The sequence below is a fragment of the Ciconia boyciana genome, chromosome 2 (assembly GCF_034638445.1).
Source record: "Ciconia boyciana chromosome 2, ASM3463844v1, whole genome shotgun sequence".
In the NCBI taxonomy this organism is placed as follows: Eukaryota; Metazoa; Chordata; class Aves; order Ciconiiformes; family Ciconiidae; genus Ciconia; species Ciconia boyciana.
In genome coordinates this window covers 146,034,629-146,057,724 of record NC_132935.1, presented here as the reverse complement: position 1 = coordinate 146,057,724, position 23,096 = coordinate 146,034,629, and the positions used below count along the sequence as shown (strand labels likewise).

The window sequence follows — 23,096 nt, the reverse complement described above, 5'->3', positions numbered from 1 at the left end:
AGAATTTAACATTTTTGATCAGCCTTTCTCTTGCACTTCCTTACTATTTAATTTAAACCAGAGCTGTTTCTTTCCTTCTGCAGTAATCACCCATCTCCAAGAAGTGAAAATACACTTGCAAAACTAATAAATGAGAATCTATTTGCAAAGATATTTATTTATGCGCCTGGCACTTCAGAGTGTTTAGAGGGTAATCTCAAACTGTGAGCTCTGCCCTGTGTAAATTTAGAAGCGATTTTTCTAAATGTCAAGTATTTATTACATGAAAAAAACATTTGGAGTGTGGAGCAGGTCCCCAGTGATATACGATGCATTTGGGAAGGGCTGCTTGGATGAACAGAAATAATATTTGAGAGATGAAAAGCAAAACCTCTATTTGAAATTGCTATGTGTACATGGAAAAGAGATTGAACAAAGGTAGAAGGCCAGCCCAGTATTTTGCTTTGTCTCATGCATAAAATAGTGGTTTTCCACACCTTTTACAACCAAGCCTATACCAATCTGTCTTTTCTGGGTCCTGTGGCACTTTTACCACCTCTGCTCAGATTGCTGCTGTCTCCTGCTCACCCTCCTAACAGCTCCAGCAGGCTCCATTCAGACCACAGGCAAATAAACCCTGCAGAATTTATTCATGTAGGCTTTCATTCACATAATACCTTACCTTAATGTCAACCTATCTCAAAGTGCAAAGTAGTAAAGTGCAACTCTCCAACTGGAGGCTGATGATATGGAATATAAGGGACTCTGGTCTATTGTGAGAAGCCTGTGATGCCTGTTGTTTTGCTTGGAAATACCAGCCAGCCTGGAAGCTGCAGCAGCGTGAGAACCATCATGAGCAAGGGAAGGACACAAAAAGTCTAGCATGTTTTAAACCAGGAAGCTTTTTCAGGCTGGTGGGTGCACAGAAGCTGAAGGAATTCCCACATTCAGACCCTGCTGTTGGTTTTGGTTGGCCGTAGTCCATGGTGATAAATCCCCAGCACATGGTGGACTATTTGATCTGCTTTTGGGGACTTTCTCAGACTTAGCACAGTATCACACTCATATACTTCCGTGATCACTTTCCTTATCATGATGTCATTAGTGAGGCTCTCCTATGTCTTCCTTTTGGTATGCTGCCTTATGCTGGCTTTTCATAGGTTAGTGCTTACCTTACTCGCCTCCCTTTGAAGACTGACTTCATGCCTCAACTGCTAATATTCTGCAAGAGCAAAATCTCTAATGTAGTTGGTTCTTTGTGTTCAGTATAGGAATTAAAGTAAGATGTTTTCTATTAATAGCCCTGTAAATGTTTCCCTTCTGCTCTTACACCTCTTTTTCTCTCCAGATGAAGCCTTATGTGCTCATTTTACACTGCATTTAGTGCATATTCTGAAGCTACCATGTTACCCTTGACTACTGTTCTGTCTGCGATGTTTTTGGAGGAGCTAAGGAGAGCCCTGCAGTTCCTGGGTGAAGTGATGCAGACTGAGTTACCACATACTGCCTCTGGGCTCTGCTGAGCACAACACACCTCACTCGCACCGCCTGGGAGGGCAGCAGCTTTGGGAGCTAAGCTGTGCCAGCCTAGGCTCCAAACTCACCATCTCCCTATGGTCCACCTCACTGGTCCCTCCAAAGCAATGCACCCTCCTGCAGAGACCCACCTGTGAGGGGACTACAAATGGGATCTTCATATGGTGTATGCAGGGCTTGTGACTACACAGTCAGCAGAGCAATCTCTGCCCAATCCTTCAGGGGCTTGTCAAACAGGGAGGCCATCTACGGACTCTGGCTAGGTTACACTGGCTTAGTATGATGCAGTCATGTGTGGCATCAGGATACACATCTGCATTATAGCCAGTCGTCTCCTGGCGTTGGAAGTACGACCAGTGAAGGTGTAAAGGAGGGTCTCAGTCTTTACTCACATGAAGCCAGTTCCCACGTGCCCTTGATGAGCTGAGTGCCAGGCAGCCATGGGACAGCAGGAGGGAGGCTCTGCTCTTCTGGTGCCTCCTCTGCTCGTCTGAAGCCTCAGGGGAGCTCTTGTCTCAGGAGCGAAGAACAGGGCAGGACCTTCTGCAGGACCTTCTGCAGTATCCCCACAAACTTCAGTGTTGGGCCCTTCTGCAAGAAAGGGGTCTGCTTGCCTTTACACAGAACTTTAGGCTGCTGTGGGGGAGAAAAGGGAAGTTGAGGGGTTGAAGGAAGTGCCAAGGGCCCCAGAAATTGAGTGAGAAGCAAGAACAACAGCACACAACTTCAACAATATGTGTATATTTGCTCATTTGAAAAACAAAAAAGCTAGGACAAAAAAAAAAAGAGAACATAAACACAACAAAGGTAACAAGGAATGGTGGCTTTAACAAATCCCAAACAAAATATTTGCGGTCCTACAGTGAGACATTAATATAAGGCCCCTTCACATTATGCCCATACACCTCCCTCCCATCCCCAGTGGGTGCTGCCCTCCGTGGCCCCAGCACCGCTGGTGTAACACTGCATGGACTGCAGGCAGCTCTTCTGGCAATCCTTCCCCGCTGCTCAGCACTGGTGAGGCCACACCTGGAGTTCTGTGTCCAGTTCCGGACTCCCCAGCACAAGAAAGACCTGGATGTACTGGAGAAAGTCCAGCAAAGGGCCATGAAGGTGATTAAGGATCTGGAGCATCTCACATATGAGAAAAGGCTGAGAGAGCTGGGACTGCTCAGCCTGGAGAAGAGAAGGCTCAAGGGGTCTTATCAATGTATATAAATACCTGAAAAGTGCAAAGAAGACAGAGCCAGGCTCTTAGTGGTGCCCAGTGACAGGACCAGAGGCAATAGACACAAACAGAAACACAGGAGGTTCCCTCTGAACATCAGGAAACACTTTTTCACTGGGAGGGTGACTGAGCACTGGCACAGGTTGTCCAGGGAGGTTGTGGAGTTCTTGATCCTTGGAGATATTCAAAAGCCATCTGGACATGGTTCGGGGCAACTGGCTCTAGGTGGCCCTGCTTGAGCAGGGGGGTTGGATCATATGACCTCCAGAGGTCCCTGCCAACCTCAGTCACTCTGTGATTCTGTGCTGGGGCCGGGCTGAGGCCAGGCCAAGACACCATCCCCAAGGTGGGGGTCAAGATCAGGCCCAGTGAGGGAAACTGGTGTCAGACACAGCATGTAGTTCGCTGGGTCCTCCTTCTTGCTTTTCTTGAAGACAGGAGTGACATTTGCTTTCCTTCAGTCTTCAGGCACCTATCCCAGTCACCGTGATCATTCAAGAATAATTGAGAGTGGCCTCACAATGACATCAGCTGTCTCCCTCAGCACTCATGGATGCATCCCACCAGAGCCCAGGGCCTTGTGTATGTCCAGTTTGCTTAAGTATTCTCTGATGTTTGTCCAGTTTGCTTAAGTATTCATCTCTGACCTGATCCTCTTCCACCAAGGGTACATCTTCCTTGCTCCAACCTTTCCCCCTAGTCTCTGGGGATTCCCGAAGCTTGCTTTGCTTGCTAGCAAAGACCGAGGTGAAGAAGACATTCAATACCTCAGCCTTGTCCATGTCCTGGGTCACCAGGACCCCTGCCCCATTCAGCAGCAGGCCCACCTTTTCCCCAGTCTTCTTTTGCCCCTTATGTTTTTATGGAAGCCTTCCTTGTTGCTCTTGACATCCCTTGCCAGGCTCAACTCAGGGTGGCTTTGGCTTTCCTAACCATGTCTGGGTGCTCAGGTGGTGTCTCTGTATTTCTCACAGGTTACCTTACCCTGACTCCACTTTCTGTATACATCATTTTTATGTCTGAGTTTTGCCAGGAACTTCTTGTTAATCTACACAGGCCTCCTGGCATTTTTGCTTGACTTCCTATTCTTTGGAGTGGCCTGTTCTTGAGCATAGAGGAGGTGATCATTGAATATCAACCAGCTCTCTTGGACCCCTCTTCCCTTTAGTGTCCTATCCCATGGGACTCTTTCAAGCGGATCCCTGAAGAGGCCAAAGTCCGCTGTCCTAAAATCCAGGGTTGTGATCTTGCTTTTTGCCCTGCTCCCTCCTCTCAGGATCCTGAACTCCACCATCTCTTGGTCACTGCAGCCAAGGCAGCCTTTGACTTTCACATCCCCAATGAGCCTTTCCTTGTTTGTAAGTGTGAGGCCAACACAGCACCTCTCCTTGCTGGTTCCTGTATTGCTTGGGTTGGGGAGTTGTCATCAGTGCTCTCCAGAAACCGCCAAGGATGCTGATGCCCCGCTGTGTTCTCCCTCCAGCAGATATCAGTGTGGTTAAAGTCTGTTGTGAGGACCAGGGCCAGGGAACATGAGGCTACTTCTAGCTGTCTGTAGAAGGCCTCATCTACTTGTTCTTCCTGATCAAGCAGGTCAGAGCAGACACCCTCTACATCAGGCACCTCATCCTCCATGGAGATGCCTGATGCCCCGGGCTGGGGCTGCCCCAGCCATCCTCCCGCACAGCCTGCCCTGCTGCCTTGCTGGGGGAGGTGGGATGAGCCCTGGGTGGTGAGGTCCTGCCCTGCCAGCCTGTGTGGGGACCACCTGCAGTGCCCGTTCATTTGATGACAGTGTAAGTCAAGGTTTGTGGATAGAGGCCCTGTGTTTTCTTAGTCTATCTAATAAAGTTGGGAGAAAAAAATTCACAGGCTTTCATCTGAAAGCTCTTTTTTCACACCTGAAATAGATGCCATGAAGTTCAAAGCAATTGCTCCAAGTTCAATTAGGTACATAGGAGCTGCACTACCTAAAGGAAAAGGTGGCTAGATACTTATGGGTTAAAGGAGAGAAATGCTAAGAACATATCTTGCAAAGGACAGAGAGAGAGACAAGCAATTTACAGCCTGTGTGGAAAGTGGAGAGGTTAGCGGTGAAGAGGATGTAACAGTTGCATGTACTGAAATTCAAAATCGAGCCAGGAAGGAAAAATGACCTGGAAGTCCATTTCAATCAAGCTGAACTTCAAAATGGAGCTTTCTTCAAATGCGAGCACCAATTTAAAAAAAAAAAAAGTAGAAGCTAAAAGCTTGAAAATGCTCGTAAGCCACGAAGAGACTTTTTGAGATACCATATTAAACTGAGAAGTGCCTACTATCTTGCTGAAAAGCCTCTTGGAAAGAAAAAGAAAAAAAAACACAAAAAACCAGTCCAGTTAAAAAGGACAGTGAAGGGAACTACTAGAACTTGACAGGAATCATGTCCGAATGAGAAAACCAGGAAATTCTGGCAAATGAAAAATAGATCTCCAGTGAGATGTATCAAATACCAGTTCGAGAGACAAGCTGCTAATAAAAAACACTTTCAAACACATCCAAACCATGTCTGCCAGAAATTCAGTGCAGCTCCAAGTGAGACAGTCAAGAGGTAGAAGTATTACCCAGCAAAGATAAGGCTTTCTTTGGAAAGGGAAAAACTTTAATGAATACAGCTCATTAAGAACAAGGTGAAGGAGCCTCTGTGACAGATGAAGAACAGTCTCAAACTGAAGAGGTTTTGAAACAAATCAATACATTGACAGGTAAGAAGAAGGCAGGATGGCAACCATCAAATGGGTCTGGGGTAACTCAGCATGAAATTGCTCATTTGCTAGTTGCAATGCATCTGGTGTCAGAGAAATAGTCAATGGCCAGTATAACTTCAGACTAAAAAATGCTCCGGGGTGATGCTGAAATCTATCGAGCAATAAATCTAACATTTTTACCTGGCAAAATCAGGAGGAACTGTAAAAGCAGCTGTGCTGGGTAGGATTCCACAAGCATTTTTTTCCTGAGGAAGTCATGCTTCATGAATCTGGTGGAAATATCTATAGGATTTTACAAGCTTTGTAGCTGAGGGTGATGCAGATGGAAGATTTTGTCAGAAGCTTTTGCAAAATGATCAGTGCAGATTCCTAAGCAATACAAAAGGAAGGTTCTCCCTATTTTAAGCTAGAAAGTAGGAAATGACAGAAATAATGGAGGGCCTTCACTGAAGAAGGAAGCTGTCGCTGGGCTCCCACAAGTATTTGCACACTGGACTTTACCATTCAATATATTTCTCAGTGAGCTAGCAAAGAATGACTCGTAGATTGACAAAAGTTTTCAGTTGGTACAAAATGATTAAGGGCAGTCAGTATTAATGCTGAGCTGAAAGTTGCAGGAGGATATCACAGTCCTGGATGACTGGGCAATCAAACAGTGGATGAAAATTTAATGTCAATGACGGCGAAGTAGGAGGAAAAAATAACTCGTAGCTATTAGTCCTTAGGAAATAGATCTTTGAGTCACTGTGGATAACTTTCTGAAAATGTCAGCCCAGTACTGAGCAGTGATCAAAAAAGTAGATAGGATATTTTTACTTACTTTGAAGGTAACTGAGTACAAAACAGGAGTTCCCATTATGTCACTCTGTGTTGCTCCAATGCACATGTCTTCAAGACTGCTGGTTGTCTTAGTGTGGTGGGTTGGCCCTGTCTGGACACCAGGTGCCCGCCAAAGCCTATCACTCCCCTCCTCAGCAGGACAGGGGAGAGAAAATATAACGAAAAGCTCATGGGTCGAGGTAAGGACAGGGAGATCGGTCACCAATTACCATCATGGGCAAAACAGACTCCACTTGGGGAAAATTAATTTATTACCAATAAAATCAGAGTAGGGTAATGAGAAATAAAAACTAAATCTTAAAACACCTTCCCCTCACCCCTCCCTTCTTCCCGGGCTCAACTTCACTCCCAAGTTCTCCACCTCCTCCCCGTCAGCAGCGCAGGGGGACAGGGAATGGGGGTTGCGGTCAGTTCATCACACCTTGTCTCTGCCGCTCCTTCCTCCTCAGGGGGAGGACTCCTCACACTCTTCCCCTGCTCCAGCGTGGGGTCCCTCCCACAGGAGACAGTCCTCCACGAGCTTCTCCAACATGAGTCCTTCCCATGGGCTGCAGTTCTTCACGAACTGCTCCAGCATGGGTGCCTTCTACGGGGTACAGTCCTTCAGGAACAGACTGCTCCAGCGTGGGTCCCCCATGGGGTCACAAGTCCTGCCAGCAAACCTGCTCCAGCGTGGGCTCCTCTCTCCATGGGTCCACAGGTCCTGCCAGGAGCCTGCTCCAGCACAGGGTTCCCACAGGGTCACAGCCTCCTTCAGGCACATCTACCTGCTCCGGCGTGGGATCCTACATGGGCTGCAGGTGGATATCTGCTCCACCATGGGCCTCCATGGGCTGCAGAGAGACAGCCTGCCTCACCATGGTCTTCACCAGGGGCTGCAGGGGAATCGCTGCTCTGGCACCTGGAGCACCTCCTCCCCCTCCTTCTCCCCTGACCTTGGTGTCTGCAGAGTTGTTTCTCTCACATATTCTCACTCCTCTCTTCTCACTGCTGCTGGTGTTGCACAGGTGGGTTTTTTTTGTTTTTTGTTTTTTTGTTTTTTCCTCTTCTTAAATATGTTATCCCAGAGGTGTTACCACCATGACTGATGAGCTCGGCCTTGGCCAGCGGCAGGTCTGTCTTGGAGCCGGCTGGCATTGGCTCTATTGGACATAGGGGAAGCTTCTAGCAGTTTCTCATAGAAGCCACCCCTGTAGCCTGCCCCCGCTACCAAAACCTTGCCATACAAACCCAATACACCTAGTCACTTTGTTTTACGTAGATTATGGCAGAACTAAAATGAGGAGAAGAGTGATAAGAATTCTTAGGGCTACAGGATGGCTTCTAGATGAGAAGACAGTATAAATGTTAGAAACATGCGGAGTCACTGGAGGGGAGCTACTAGAGAAGTCTGTCAAATGAGGAGTGGCATGGAGGGGTTGAATGCAGAATGATTATTTACTGTTTCATAACACAAGAACTACTGGAAAGTCAACAAAATGATCAGACAATGAGGATAAAATAATCAAAAGAAAGTGGTTTTCCCTGGTACACTGTCAAATGATGAAATACAGGCTAATAGAAGCCAAAAATATCAAAGGATTCAAATCAGATCAGACAAGTTCATCGATGATCTAGATAAAGCCACTGGCTCAAAAAGTCCCTGAATTTCTGTTTGCTGGAAAATGAAGGCTATTCCAGGGACTGGAGCCCTGCTTCTTATGCCCTTCTCCTCAGCAAGCACCGTAGGAGACTGAGTGGATTGCTGGTCTCACCCAGTATGGCTGTTCATATGTTGCCTTCACCCAGCTGCCAGGTACAGAGGCACACGCACCCATCTGAATTCATGCTACGTTCTCGTACTGGGTCTGGCTGGGATGGAGTTAACTTTCTTCATAGCAGCCCCTGTGGTGCTGTGTTTTGGATTTGTGGCTAAAGCAGCGTTGGTGACACACTGATATTTTGGCTGTTGCTGAACAGTGGTTGCACAGCATCAAGGCTTTCTCTTTGTTTCCCACTCTGCCCTCTCCATGAGTATGCTGGGGGTGGGAAAGACGTTGGGAGGGGACACAGTTGGGACAGCTGACCTGAATTGGCCAAAGGGATATTCCATACCATATAACAAACATCATGTTCAATCAGCTCAATCATCAGCAATAAAGACTGAGGTAAAGGAAGAAGAAGGGTTTTGGCTTCCAAGGTGGCCATTGTTCGGAGACCAGCTGGGCATCCATCTGCCTGTGGGGGTGGTGTGTGATTGCCTTTGTTTTTCTTGAGGTCGTGTCCCCCCCCATTTTCTTCACCTGTTAAGCTGTCTTTATCTCGACCCACAAATTTTCTCACTTTTGTTTTTCTTGTTTTCTCCCCCTTTCCCGCTGGGGCGGGTAACAGGGGTGAGCAAGCGGCTGTGTGAGTGGCTGCTGGCCAGGTTCAACCCACCACCATTCTCCATCCTGAACGTGATTTTATTTGGTGCCCACCAAATCTGGGACATCTTCCTGGACTTCAGAACCACAGCCAGTAGCAGAGAATGACTGCAGAGCAATTCTTGGAGAAAGCTGTGTGTCTTCCCTTTGCGGCCATACCATCCTAGATGGTACACTGCAGTCAAGGATTCACCAGAGAGGAGAAATGCTCCATTCAGGCTGTCTTCGCCTTGCAGTTCATGTAACCCACCACAGGGAGACAGCTGCAATACGTCTCTGAAAAAGAAACGGGCCGAAAAAGTCAGCCTGAGGAGTTTGTATGGAAACTATTACGTGCCAGTGTGCAGAGATTTGGCTGCTGCGGACTTGCCCTTTCCTGAAGCAATGTGTTTGGTTGCTGCAGGCTGAAGCCCGTGAGCAGCATTTACCTCTGGGCAGTTCATGGGCCTGGGAATGACCTTGGACTGGGTTGTGAGGGGGCCTGTTAGCAGGAGCATTGCTGCCCTCATTGCAGAAGGGAAAAATGGAATGAGGGATGTGATATGCTGTAGAGAGAGAGGGGCCCACAGTTAAGGGAGAGCTACACCATGCTGGGGAAATGGATTTTGTTCCTATTTGTGCTATAGCTTTCCTGGCTGAGGCTGGGAATTTCACTTGAACCATGCTTTGCATTGGTACTCATGAACGTCTGAGCTTAACTTTGTGGGAACTTGATCTGAGATCCAGACTGGGAAAGTACCTGGACCTGAAATCAGGAAGTGCCTTAAAAGTATACAGTGCTAACCAACCTCGCACCAGACCCCTGAGGTTGACTTCCACTTCTGAGCTTGACTGCTGTGCTCCATGGCCCCAGGTATGAAACAGGGCGGATAATACCCCACCTCTCGCAGGGGTGTTGTGAAGAACCATGAAGAACAGCAGAAGGTACCCTAGAGGAAATTAAAAAGTCAGACTCTTTAAAACAGAGAAATAAAGTGGAGGAACACACACGCAGGAGGTCTGAAAATGCTCTAGCAGTGAGTGGTGGTTCCTGAAGTGCTGTCAGGTATGTGCACTGAATGAGACAAGGTCCATGAATTTGCAGCTGAAATCTGTAACATTATGCATCAGCACGAAGGGACCAAATGAAGATTGAAGACGTAATTTTATTTTTGGCACTTCCTAATTCTGCATGCGTGACTGCACTCAAGCAAATGTCTGTTTGAGCAGTTTATTGTATGCAAATGACTTTAAAATTTTCAGTAATTTCCAAGCTTCCCTTCCCTTGTGGAAGGATTTGCAATTAACATTGCCAATACTTACCTGTTGTTAGGGCACCAGAGAGATTCTCTATCCAGCCACTCAGCTACTCAACCCCTCGAAATGTGGGAATTTATATCCCCCAGGCACCTCCCCTTCCGCCAGCTGGCATAAGCAAGCCCCGGCTGGGAGCAGGAGCCTCCCAGTGCCAGGTGTGCCCCAGCAGGACGTGATCTCCACACAGCATGGGGCCTTGGTGACTGCCCTGTCACCCAGAGCCCTGTGACAGGGACGTCAGCCACAAGTCTCTCCATGCTCCGTGGGTGCCTAAGGGTGATTGAGAGTCTACAGGATATGTTTTAATTGACTAGTGGGAGAACACACCAGTCCCAAAGTGACCAGTAACCCACTTACATGTGGGATTCTGCACCTGCAAGTAGGACTTTGAGCGTGAGCCCATAAGTGCTCCAATCACAGGCAGCACTGGGCACCCTGCCTGGCGTGGTGAGATCTGGCCCAGACCCCATTTTGGGAGTTAGGATGAGCAGTTTCCTATAAGCGCTTTTCTGAAGGTCTTGGTTCCTTGGGTGCTTTCACGGCTTTGCATGAGGCACCCAGACGCCTGCCAGTCTGTGGGGCAGCTTGGTGCCATGGGTAGCACCCCGCAGCCTGAGGCACAGCGATGCCACCAACCTACTATCACTGCTGTGGGACAGCTTTCCACTATACTGCCATCAGGCTTCATCCAAAGAGTCCCGAGTTCTTTAAACCTCACATTTAAACCAAGCTTTCAGGACCTCAGAGCAGTCTTGCAGCTCTTTCCCTTAGCTTTTTCTTCCATGCATTTAAAAAAATACAGGTGTTCCCACTGAGCACAGTAAGCCAGCAGTGAAAGCACCAGGGTCATTTGCAGATGTAATAGCTGAAAAGAGCTGTCACAAGGAGGGGAAGAGAGAAGGCACGAGCCTTTGGTTGGGCCAGGACTATGAGCACTCTTTGTGAGGCAAAAAGTATGCTCTGTACTGAAATATTACAGAGAGAGAGACAGAAGGAAGGAAAAGATAAAAAAGGGAAAGGGAAAAAAGGGAAAGGGAAAAAAGGGGAAGGGGAAGGGGAAGGGGAAGGGGAAGGGGAAGGGAAGGGAAGGGAAGGGAAGGGAAGGGAAGGGAAGGGAAGGGAAGGGAAGGGAAGGGAAGGGAAGGGAAGGGAAGGGAAGGGAAGGGAAGGGAAGGGGAAAAGAAAAGAGAAAAAGAGAAAAAAGAAAAGAGAAAAGAGAAAAGAGAAAAGAGAGAAAAGAGAAAAGAAAGAGAAAGGAGAGGAAGGAAGGAAGGAAGGAAGAGGAGGGAGGGAAAAGTGTATTTGCTGTATACTAAAGCAGACAAACTGGATGGCAGAAGAAATGCATTAGTTACGTGTTCCCGGGGGCTTGGAATATGGAGTCTCTGCTAACACTTTCCATATTTTGCAGGATTATTAAAAGAAAAAAAAGGAAAGGAAAGCAAGCTTCTGGCTACATGAAGCAAAATAAACTAAATATGAGGACCCTTAATTGTCTGGACGATTAATCTTATTTACTGTGAGTACAGCTTACACATTTGGAGATAGTAACCATGTGAGAGATTTCACAATGCAGCAAAAGCACTTAGGCAAAATCAGTTCTTCCTGGGTTACCTGGAACAGACCCAGTGTCAGAAGGTCTTGTTAGAAATCAACATTTACAAAAAAAGCAGTGTTGCCTGTAGTAGTAACCTCTGTTACTCACCGTACAAGGACCTGGTGACTGCCATGGGCACCAGTCACTCAGCAAGCGAGGCAATTCAGTCTTGGAGTGCTGCTGCTCAGCTCATGGGAACAGCTTCACGGTGCTCGTCGGAGGGTAGGACAAGTGCCCAGCTGCCGTTGAGGGCTGCCCGGCTCGGTACAGCTGCCAGCTGCAGTTATTAGGATGTGAAATACAGTTCTGAGGTCAGCTGCTGGCTCAGCACTAAGCAGCTTTTGGTGCTTATAAATGAGCATAAGCCTGGTGTGCCTAGATCAAACACTGAGAAGTTTACACAGTCACCATCCGCTCTCCTTTCCACCATGAGGGTACTCTCACACTCACACAGAGAGCAGGCTTTGGAGGTTTCCTGCAAACTTCCTATACCCTTGGCAACTAGGTTTCATTTTTATTTATTTTTATTTATTTTTCTATTTATTCCCAGGGTTGAAAGCTCTGCCACGTGCTTCGCTCTGCTCTGAGTAACCCCAAACACAAAAGAGCCAGGAATAACTCCTTTGCTGCACTGTCAGTGCTTGCTAGTCACTTCTTTCATCTACTCAGTGAAGCAATCAAAGGCGAGAGAAAGCAACAAGCCAGGTAGCTGCCGGCAGAGGGAGAACCAACATCTGAAAGATTATCACAATTCAGGTAACCTCCAGCAGTAAAAATGCATTTCAGACCCCCTGTGCCATGTGTCTCTGCCCAGAGCCATCACAGTCCCCACCATCCCCCGGCAGAGCTGGCTCTCCCTGCCCACGTGCTGCCAGATGCCACTGTCCAGTGCTCCCACACTGCTTCAGCTGCAAGAAATGACACTAAGCATTTCTGACTTTTCAGTGTCTGGATCCAGAAGACTTCAGAAGTCTGCAACAGGCAGGACATCAGCACCTTATCCCATTCTTATCCTGAAAGGCTGTAGACACTCGTGTCTATTATGTTCAAAATTAGCTATTGCACATGCCCAGAGCTGTCCCTATCACAGAAAGCATGTCCCATTCAAGCTCATTTCTGCTTTTTTTTTGTCATTCTGGATGTTGACAGGTAGTAGAAAACTTGGTGCCTGTAACCTCCACAGCATGAAAGAGACTGGGTTCACTCTTTCACTTCTTAATGAGGCTATCCTACTCACCACACTGTAGACCCGGGTGACTCTGTTCTGCTTTGCAGCAAGCAGTGGCTGAGGCTTGGGTCCAGGCACTCTCCTCAGGGTTGCTTCTGGCCCTTTTGCATGGAAGAATCACCAGAACAAACGCAGGACCAGCTGCAGGACTTTTCTCTCAGGTGAGCACCTAAAGCGCCAAGCTGGACAGCCACGTATCCCAGCCTAATGGATTTGTATGCTTTGTTGAACATCAGCCCAAGTGCAGTGTAATGGGGAAGAGAAACTCCCCTCTGGCCTGCCAGGAGGTGGGAGCGAGAGGTTGAAGTCCTCTGTGAATACTTACTAGAGAAAAGCAGGGTAGCAGCAGCATTGCCACACCTTGTTTGAAAAATTAGGTGCTTTTCTGCTGCTTCAGCACTTCTCCCTGGGAGGTTCAAAGATGTAAACGGCAATCACACCTTGGCCCCTACCTCCAGGTTGCAGGACGCCTGTGTGTTGGAGCTGTAGAGGGTTTCGGCACACCCCAGGCACTACCTCCCTCCCTCTTTAGCATCCTGGCTGCGGATCTCCTCACCCGGTGCTGCAGACAACGGGATGACAAAAGCCGGCTCCTGCTGCCCCCTCACTCCAGTGCCTGCACAGCATCTGGTTAGTCACACACTGGAGCAAAGCGAAGAATCGATACGGATGAGGAAAGCAATTTTTTTTCGTCCCCATCAGATAGGGATAACAATAAGTTATCTATAGGATAAACAGTAAGTTTTTCTTACAGAGCAGTTCCCAAGGCTTGTGAGAGTGTACATGAAACTACTACCACTACCCTGAAAGAACGCTGAATGCAATTCATACTTACTAAACAACTCCAGTTCCTGTTTACTCATTCCACAACAGTTATATCCGAGTGAAAGCTTACAGGAAGCAGGCTTTACAGGAGGAGTGATGCAGAACAGAGTAGCTACTTTTGTGGGCCAAGAGCTGTGCTGAGGTTTTGACTATGTTTTAATGTCTTTCTTACTCTGCAGAAAAAAATTTTCTCTACTAGGTGTTCACAGAGGACTTCAACCTTTCAATTCTGCCTCCCAGAAGACTATGGCAGGCCAGATGGGAGTTTTCTCTTCCCCATTCTGCTGCACTTAAGCTGACATTCAGCAGAGAACACCGAGTACAGTGGCTCTCCTTTATTTAAAGGGGTTTAAGGGTTAGAATCAGGTCACCACTAGGGCAAGTTGGTTTTCCTCTGCTTTCCCTTTAAATACCTCTCCTAACCACCACTCCATCTGAAGCCTTCATTTTACTTTCTGTAATAGAGACAAGCCTTTGGGAACTAGTCTTTCCTGGAAAATTAAGTCAATGCATCAAGTCAGCTGTTAACCTTGCAAAGGTGCTGTCTCATAAGGGCTCACACGAACTATTTCACAGCTACTTAACTACTATGTTTTACAGTGCCAAGTTTTAAGGTATTGTGGGTATTCTTAGCTTTTACAAACTCGGTCAACTAGTACATGGAAGCAAGATTAAATTTTATTAGCTTGAAGTATCATATTTTATTCAAGTGATAAGAAATATCATAATACATTATGCATCTGCCAGTTATAGTCCATTTTAGTTGGTTCCAAAACCTAAGCAGTAAATGAGTAAGACAGTTTATCTAGTTAAACTGGAAAAAAAAACCAGCATTCCACACAACCAGTACTGGAGATGTCAACTGTATAGTAATTCCAGCATTATGTTGTTATGGCTTTCCAGAAAGTCATGAAGTTAACAAATTAGAACACATCAAGGGCCATTTTCCAAAGATTTATTGAAATAGCGACAGGTTACTCATACTGTGCTGGAAAAAGCAGTTTTATTGAATTCGGATACTTAAAAACAGTATTGCAGCACAAGATATTGCTATTTGTAAACTAGACTCCATTGTAAACTCTAATCCTTCAGGGAGAGTCAATTTGCAAGATCTAAGAACCTATTTCCTAGCATAATAATCTTGCGCTCATGGAAAAACTGCAGAAAGGCACTTGAAAGCTGTTTCTTCCTTTAAGACATGGACTTTTTAAATCTTGCTGGTAAGAATTTCTCCTGCATTAAGAAGTATGCATCTTCACTTCAGCTTTACTCCAAGTCATCATGATGCTGGGAAGTTTCATTAATAACCTGTGAAAAACAGACATTTGCATTAAGTTTTAGTAGTAAGATTATTGTTTTTTAGATTATTGTTTTTTCCAATTAGAATGGAAACATCCAATACCACAGAAATGTGAACAAATGGGTATCAACTCTCACTTATAAAGGAGAAGTTTAGTTGGCTAAAGGTGTGCAGAAAACATTTAAGCTTTGTTGACTTAGTCTGAAAACAGTATCTTGTCCTGAACAAGTACATCTGTTTACTGCCACGTTTTTCTCAGGTGATGCGAGAAATCTTTTGAGAACTTGTTAACTTGACTGAACTTAAATACTCACTACACAGGTAACTGTCAGCCACTGAAGGTTTTATTATCAGATGAATTTTGTGATCATTTCCACAGAAGCCTGTTTGCTGCATCTGTATGTTCAGCCATGCAGCTTGGACTGCCAGATGCTGTTGTACTCAATACTTACTACTGGCTGCACTGACCGGTAGACAAACTTGAAGTATTTTAAGGTAACCAACTGTGATGATAGAAATAAAATCAAAATTACCACCAACCTGTCCGTCTCTAGTTTCAACAGTCTTAATTAGAAGTGTCCTCTTTGAGTGAGTGTCAACCATTGGCTGAGACTCAATGTTGGTTTCTGCAGAAGAAAATGTATTATTACCAATAGTCTAGATGAAGTGCCTCCTCAAAGAAATGAGGTGTAACAGGTTTTAGTGTCTACTTTCAGAATCCCAATTTAGTATATGAAGAAGTCTCCCGCTCTGAATGATAAGCTAATCTTCTCCATTTTCTCCCTATTCCCCTTAAAGCACCTTCAGCAGGCATCTAAACCAATCACTCACTATGTACTGATATTTAAAAATATCTGTGCCCAGGAACAAAGTAGCTCCTCCCATCCAAGGTTAAGTAATTGCAAATATTGTAGTTATATCTAAGAAAAACATTCACATGCAACTGCATTTATATAAGCTCAAATACTAGAGTAAAAGGAACTACCCAGAACCTTTTTGCTAATGATAGAACAGCTGTCTAAACTGAAGGAACAGAAACAGCTTACCTCTCAGGTTCAAAGAAGCAAAGGTTGGAATAGGCATGTTAATCCTGAAGGAGAAAAAGAAACGGATAAAGTCAGACATGGGTACAGAGTGTCTTCTAGTAATTGCTGTTTAGAAAAGTGTCTGCATGTGATTTTTACCTGCTCTCTTCACCCTCCAGCAGTTTTCTGTAGGTGGCAATCTCAATATCAAGAGCCATCTTTACATTCAGCAGGTCTTGGTACTCGCGGAGATGGCGAGCCATTTCTTCCTTCATGTTCTGAATCTCATCCTGCAGACGGCCAATAGTGTCTTGGTAGTTAGCAGCTTCAACAGCAAAATTCTCCTCCATTTCACGCATCTGGCGCTCCAGGGATTCATTCTGGAAGAGAGTAATGAAGTCAAGCACTACTGCAGTTCAGGCACTCTTCCCCACCCTCAAAGCCCTTTAAATTTTTTAAAAAGGGAAGTTGAGTTACATTAGCATCCTTTCTGAAAGCACCCAGACATGTCTCAAATTTGTCATCTCTTATCCTCCCCTTGCAAAGTTAAGGTGCATCATTCTGCTACTTGATCTGAGGTGTGCCATGTATTTGTTTTACCAGGTGGCAAAGTAATCCCTTACAGCAAGTCCAACACATGCAGTACAAGTCAGCAAGCAGGCAGTCCTCAATGAGGGGATTTCAGGTGTACTATACACTGTTAAATCCATTTCAAGCCAGCTTTTAAGGCAGTCAGGTTCTAGCAACAGCAAGATTTGCACTGCCTTTCCACTGCTCCTCCAGCTTTTCTTATAGCTCCAGCTGTACCTGACAGACAAGCCATAAACACTTCCAGAAAGCGTTACATAAACACTGAATATTATAGCAAGGGAATTAACTCATTGTTTATACCTTGAGTAACACTAGTTCAGCATATCAATCTAACCAGTGCACTGTAGTGCATGCAGGCAAATTGAGCCCATAGCATCCTTTTCAAAAAGTACTAATATGCTGCTGTATTGCATGGGAGATCAGCTGCAGTCACACCTATATCTAAACAATTGAACTGCAGTGCAGCGCTTAAAGCTGCAAAGGGAAGAATGTCCCAACAACTGCTGTCTTCTACTTACGCTTCCCTTAAGGGCATCAACTTCGCAGGTGAGAGACTGAATCTGTCTGCGATATTCATTAGCTTCTTGTTTGGCCTGGCGCAGGGCATCATTGTTTCTATTAGCAGCTTCGGAGAGATCTGCAAACTGTGGAAATCCCCAGTTTGGTTAGCATAACACTTCAACAGAAATGGTACAACACTTTTTTTGGACACAGCATTTGAGGGCAACTGAAGCCATTACAAGTCATAACACCCAAAACATTTAAGTGTTAGCATTACTCTTAAAATGCCTTTCTATTTTTAATTGTTAAATTGGAATGCATAGTTAAACCTTTCATATTTGTTTCCTCACCTTGTATGTTTCCTATCTTTTAATCATTTTTTCACCCATTCATTCACTCCTTTCTCCAGTATTTCATCCAACATCTGCTTCAAGGTACAAGCATAGGAAAGACTCCAAGTCTGATGCTGTGCTTATGGCACAAAGTCATATTTTCAGCTGTACCCTTCCAAGACTAGAAGTTTAAAGAAGACCCTGTGCCATGGCTGTGTTTGTGTCCAGTAGAGAGACACAGGAAACACCAAGTGCTAGGGCAAAGCTGTTATGTACAACTAGTTTGAGTGCTTGACGCATCTGAACAGATTTTACTTACTTTGGACTTGTACCACTCTTCAGCTTCCTGAAGATTCTTAGCAGCAACGCTTTCATACTGTTGGCGAACGTCACGCAGGGCAGCAGTAAGATCAGGCTTAGAAACATCCATATCAATTTGGATGTGCTGTTCCTGGAGTTGGGCCTGCAGTTCTCGGATTTCCTTAGAGAGAAGCAGACACTCAGTGTTATTACACAACAACATACAGAACATACACAGGTGGGAACCCTGGGCCAGAACCAGCGAAGAGCTTACTTGCTCGCTAGACTGCCAGCATCTCATCACAGACCTCGTTGTTCAGCTTACCTCATCATGAAGCTTCTTCAAGAAAACAATCTCCTCTTGCAGGGACTCAACTTTGCGCTCAAGATCAAGACGTGCCAGAGAGGCATTGTCAACATCCTGACCAGAGAGAGAAGACTGATTAGCAATCTTGCAAAACTGTGATGTAGAAAAGTCTTTTATGGCAAGTTCATTAGCAAATAGAGTGATGCTGTATCTGAGCTTCTTGGCAAGACAATATGAAATCAAGAGCTGTGAAAAAACTTTTTGCCACCTCCTACTCTAGCCTCAGAGACCACTATATGCACCTTTATTGTGATTTTGGGAACTATACAGCATATGTAGATTACTTCGTCTTTGCCAACGTATTGCTGAGCATCAAGAGCACAGATCATGGTGGGTGTAAATCCTGCTTGAAGATGAAGCGGGTACTTGGGTCAGAAGCCAGCGATAAGCTCTTTTAGCTTGACTACACTGAAAGAGTCAGTCTTGCAATTTGCAGACTTCCATTTTTTCCACTGGGGCTTAAAAGTGCAACCTATGCGCCTACATGCCTATCAGCGGCCTTAATTTCTTGTTTATTTCTTATGGGCTTCTTCACAATCAACCACAGAGCCTTTCAGGTCCACAGCCCACAGCTTGAAAGGATACTTGTAAAGCTAGTGAGGTACGTATAGGAACTGCAAGCGTTTACTTCTCCAAGTGGTTCGACAGATCTCCCTTGAGAAAAAGAAAGTATGAGCATAAACACAAATAGTTAGTCATCATTGCCTACACCCTCACATTAGCTGGCAAAGACTCCACCTTTTGCTGGACGGAGATAGTCTTAATCAACAGCAAAAATTCATTTAAGGCACAAGAGAAGATATGCCATGAATGTTACATGGGAGCAGCTTGAATTAGTTCAAAAACATAACTTAAGACTAAACATTGACTGGCAACTTCCTACCTTTTAAATGTGCAACTAAGACAATTCATTTGCAAAGGGGACGATTGTTCCTTTCATACTGGTTACATATTCAGCTGCATGCTTATGTTCACGTGGTATTAACGTATCAGGTTTTCACAGCTTACTCTAAAGCTATTTTGGATTTGCCCAAAGCATAAGCATTCCTATCAGCAGTTCTCACTATTATGGCACCTTTGAAATAGGGAGTGTTTTCTTTAGACTCCTAGAAAGCCATTCCTTGGATCACTCCTACTCTGGGGTAAGGTGCTTGCTCCAGAAGAATTCTTCTGTTTTCTTTATCCAGCAAAACACCCCTTTGATGTGTTATTCCATAACTTCCCTATCAACTCCAGTTTTACACCCACAGTTCATATCGGCTCTATTTTTCAATTCAAAGAAATCCTTAATTCATTTGTTCTCCTCCCAAAAAAACCTGAAGGTCATTCTGGAAGGAAATTACATGGCTATGACCTAACATGTTCACACAATTAGACAGAAATCCAAAGAGTTTCCAGTGGATTTTACAGAAATCTGTGTACTGAAGACTGATTTTTTTTCAGAACACCTGAACAGCTAACAGGATTTTTAGCAGCTGATAATACATTGAAAACATCTTAAATTGAAGACACTTTGAATATATGGTATGTATTTTACTATATACATTATCATTAAGTTAGGGAGTGAAGAATTAGTGTATCTGTATTTCCTAGATATATGGAGAGCCACATAAATAAGCTACTTGTAGCCTGAGCAAATGAGGTGTAAGACATATACATATGCAATTGGACTACACATTGCTTTTATCCTAGGAGATTCTTTAACGCCAGTCACATAGTTTGCAGGGTTGAACATCCATGTTTACTTCAGACAAACCTCATGTTAGCCAGGAGCTGACCTGTTAGTCTTGTCACAGGCTCAGGATCTATTCCTTGCTGCCAGAGTAGCTGGCAAAGCCGCAGTAAATAACTTTCTCACTAATTGTGATGCTTGTTGTCCCAAAGGAAAGAACACACTGAACCTTTAGATTTACTTTATGTAGCATACCCCTCAGCATGAGTAAAATCATGTCTTTGTTCAGGAGAAGAATTAAATTAAAATTAATTGCATCCAAGTTGAACAGTCTCTAAAGCAGGCGGCTTTTGGAAATATAGAGTTTAAGTTCAAATTTGTTCACTTTCTTTTAGAATACTGAAATATACAACTGCTCCATCAAGTAAAAAGTAAATTTGATGCTACGTTAGAACAGTAAAGTATCTGAAGTGTTCCAACTTCACGTATACAACTTCCCAGTGCAAAAATATAATGGTTTAATAAAAGCTGTGCATTTTTTTTACAACGGAAAGCACAACAGGATGTTTCAACTTCAGTGTTCTATGAATTTAATTTCACTTGCAAGAGAACAATACTTATACTGAAACAGATTTAGTTTTCAAAACCTGCATGTTAAGCCTACCCTTTCACAGTAAGGAAAAATTAGATATTACTGTGGTTCAAATCAAACATCAGTTATGTCATGAGTGGATTTAGTATACTGTTTCCACAGACCATGGTTTGCAATTCTTATGCATAAGCTACACCTTAAGAGGTTAAATGGATCCAGTTCTGACTGTACAGCGCACACAGATCTACTAGAGGCTGAGCTCCTGAACGACCCTTCTCCACAGTGCAGGGAAGAGCTGGATGATGAAGGTGGGATATACACAAAGCCAAGTTCACTTAAAAGCCTAGAGCCTTCATGAAGTTTAATTGGTTTAAAATAGAGGCAGACATGCCTTGAAGTACACCAATTAAGTATGAAAGATCATTTAAGCCAGCCTTAAGTCAAAGGATCCTTCAACTGAATTCAGCAATGAATCAGAACAGATTAGGTTCTCCAAAACTTAAATGCTTCTGAACAGAACTTCACACTACGTTAAATTGGCTTAGTGCTCAAAAAAACAGAAGCTGAAGTTAAGGCAGCATCTTGAACTGTTCTGTTTCAAACTTTTGTCCCCAGAATGCCAGCAGACACTCTGAATTCCCAGACTCCAAATGGGAATAGGTGTCTCGGTTTCCACATGTTATCTCATGAAGACACCTGCTTTCCTTCAGAGACTATAAATGTACTGTAGTCAAAAGCCTTGCACAGGGAAATGCTGACAATCAAGTCAGTAACTACACAGATATCTACTAATGTCTATGAAGAGCTTTGGGACAAAGTCAGCCTGTGCCCAGCTGTCTGGAGATAAGGGCAGTCACTTGCAGCCAGGAGGAATGCTAGCAATGCCCTTTCACACCAGCAGTTTTAGGGAAGAGACCTTGTTTTGAGAAGGCACATTCCTAAATATCTCCTAGTCCAAACAAGGCTTAATCCAAGCTGAAAGCTAGTTTTGCACAAGTGAAAACCTGAACTTAACACTTTTTGAACACTGTTTGCACAGTTGGTTCTGGCTGTCATGTAGGTTTTAGTTTATCTGAATAAACATGTAGCATCCTACAGAGACTAAACTCTGACACAACTTGTTTCCTATGTTAACATCTTCGTTTACAGAGGATTAAATTCTATGTTCTTAGCAGACATCCAGAGGAAGCAGACTTGACTGCTGAGACCTCGCCCCAAGGAACAAATTGTCTACTTCTTGTCAGCAGACAACACCCATATGAAAAATTTTAAGTTTAAAACTGTTGTCCAGTAATACACTGACCAAAGTGATGCATTAAAAAGGAGTTCTGTTTTGTTTAAAAACTGGACCATATACATGATAGACACTTTTTGCTAGAAATATGCCTGCACCATTACACATTTAGTAAGAATGCAGCCCACTGCACCCTCCCCTCCGACACAAAGGGATCTATTATTTCAATCTGCTGCCACCACACTTGCCATAATGCCTGTATCTGCATTCCACGGTGAATCCCATAGAAACCATTAATACTCTTCAGCCAAGCGAGCAGATGGCCCCCTTTCACTTTTATTGGATCGGAAAGCAATTCCACGTCGGAGCGCTTTTTGTAAAACAGGCTAGACTTGGATAAAGCAAGACAATAGTTTCCCTCCCCTCCCCTCAGACCGCAGCATCCCCCTAAAGAAAACAAGGAGGGCTTGCGTGAGAACTGATGGAATTCCTTTGTGCGAGGAAAGCAAACTCCCGCAGTCCCACCCTCCCGTCCCAGGCACCACCACCACCGCCTCAGGCTCTCCTCTCCTGCAGCTCCCTCCCTCCAGCCCCCGCCCCGCAGCCCCCACAAACCTGTCTGAAGGACTGCAGGTTGTTCTCGGCCTCCTCCCTCTGAAGCATCTCCTCTTGCAGCCTGGAAGGGGCGAGACAGCGGTGACGAGGGAGCGGGGGTCCCCCCAGACGCCCCCCCAAGCCTGCCGCGCCCCCACCCCAGCTCGGGATGCTCAAGGGCTGCCTCCGCGCTAGCGGGAGCGGGGGGGGGCCGCGCAAGGCGCCGGCAGCCCGGACCCGCCCTCCCCTCGCACACTCACTTCTCCCTCAGCCGCATGATGTCGTCGGCGAGGTTGTCCCGCTCCACTTCCACGCGTGCCTTGTCGTTGGTGAGCTGGTCCACCTGCCGGCGCAGCTCCCGCATCTCCTCCTCGTAGAGGTCGCCCAGGCGGGACGTGCCCTTGCCCTTGAGCTGCTCCAGCTCGGCCAGCAGGATCTTGTTCTGCTGCTCCAGGAAGCGCACCTTGTCGATGTAGTTGGCGAAGCGGTCGTTGAGCTCCTGCAGCTCCACCTTCTCGTTGGTGCGGTTCGCCTTGAACTCCGTGTTGATGGCGTCGGCCAGAGAGAAGTCCACGGAGTCGTGGAGCCGCATGGGCGGCATGCTGCTCCGCAGCCGCACCGACGTCGTCTTGGTGGCGTACATGCCGCCGGGCGAGGCGGACACGTACCGGGCGGTGCTGGGCCGCAGGGAGCTGCCCAGCGAGTAGCGGCTGCTGGAGGTGATGTAGCGGGTGCTGGTGCTGGGGCGGCTGCCCCCGCCGAACATGCGGCGGTACGAGGAGTTCTTGCTGCTGATGCTCATGGCGGCGGTGCGGGCTTTGTAATCCGGGAGCGGAGCGGGGCGGCTCGAGTGCGCGGCGGGCGAAGAAGGGCGGTGGCCCCGGCCCGGGCCCCTTCTTATGGGGCGCCG

The 23,096-nt window shown here is 45.8% G+C and overlaps 1 protein-coding gene and 1 long non-coding RNA gene across 2 annotated transcripts; both read right to left on the bottom strand.

Moving 5' to 3' along the window:
• Positions 1-6,663: 6,663 nt before the first annotated feature.
• LOC140647145 (uncharacterized) lies at positions 6,664-13,510 on the bottom strand. Its single transcript, XR_012040678.1, has 4 exons — positions 12,863-13,510; positions 11,734-11,902; positions 9,521-9,661; positions 6,664-9,008 (listed from the first exon to the last, which is right to left on the bottom strand). It is a non-coding gene; the product is annotated as an uncharacterized lncRNA (long non-coding RNA).
• A 1,109-nt stretch (positions 13,511-14,619) lies between these two features.
• On the bottom strand, positions 14,620-23,071 carry VIM (vimentin). Its single transcript, XM_072854390.1, has 9 exons — positions 22,447-23,071; positions 22,208-22,268; positions 18,053-18,148; positions 17,747-17,908; positions 17,113-17,238; positions 16,163-16,383; positions 16,025-16,068; positions 15,519-15,604; positions 14,620-14,986 (listed from the first exon to the last, which is right to left on the bottom strand). The coding sequence occupies exons 1-9, from the start codon at positions 22,986-22,988 to the stop codon at positions 14,945-14,947; spliced, it is 1,380 nt and encodes a 459-aa protein (XP_072710491.1). The 5' UTR covers positions 22,989-23,071; the 3' UTR covers positions 14,620-14,944.
• Between the last annotated feature and the right edge of the window lie 25 nt (positions 23,072-23,096).

Excerpts from the sequence above, each read along its gene's own strand:
- VIM (XM_072854390.1), bottom strand. The coding sequence starts at position 22,988 with ATGAGCATCAGCAGCAAGAACTCCTCGTACCGCCGCATGTTCGGCGGG. Across the intron at positions 18,149-22,207 it reads ACCTGCAGTCCTTCAGACAG|GATGTTGACAATGCCTCTCT; the intron begins GTTTGTGGGGGC and ends CTCTCTGGTCAG. Across the intron at positions 17,239-17,746 it reads AAGAGTGGTACAAGTCCAAA|TTTGCAGATCTCTCCGAAGC; the intron begins GTAAGTAAAATC and ends GGATTTCCACAG.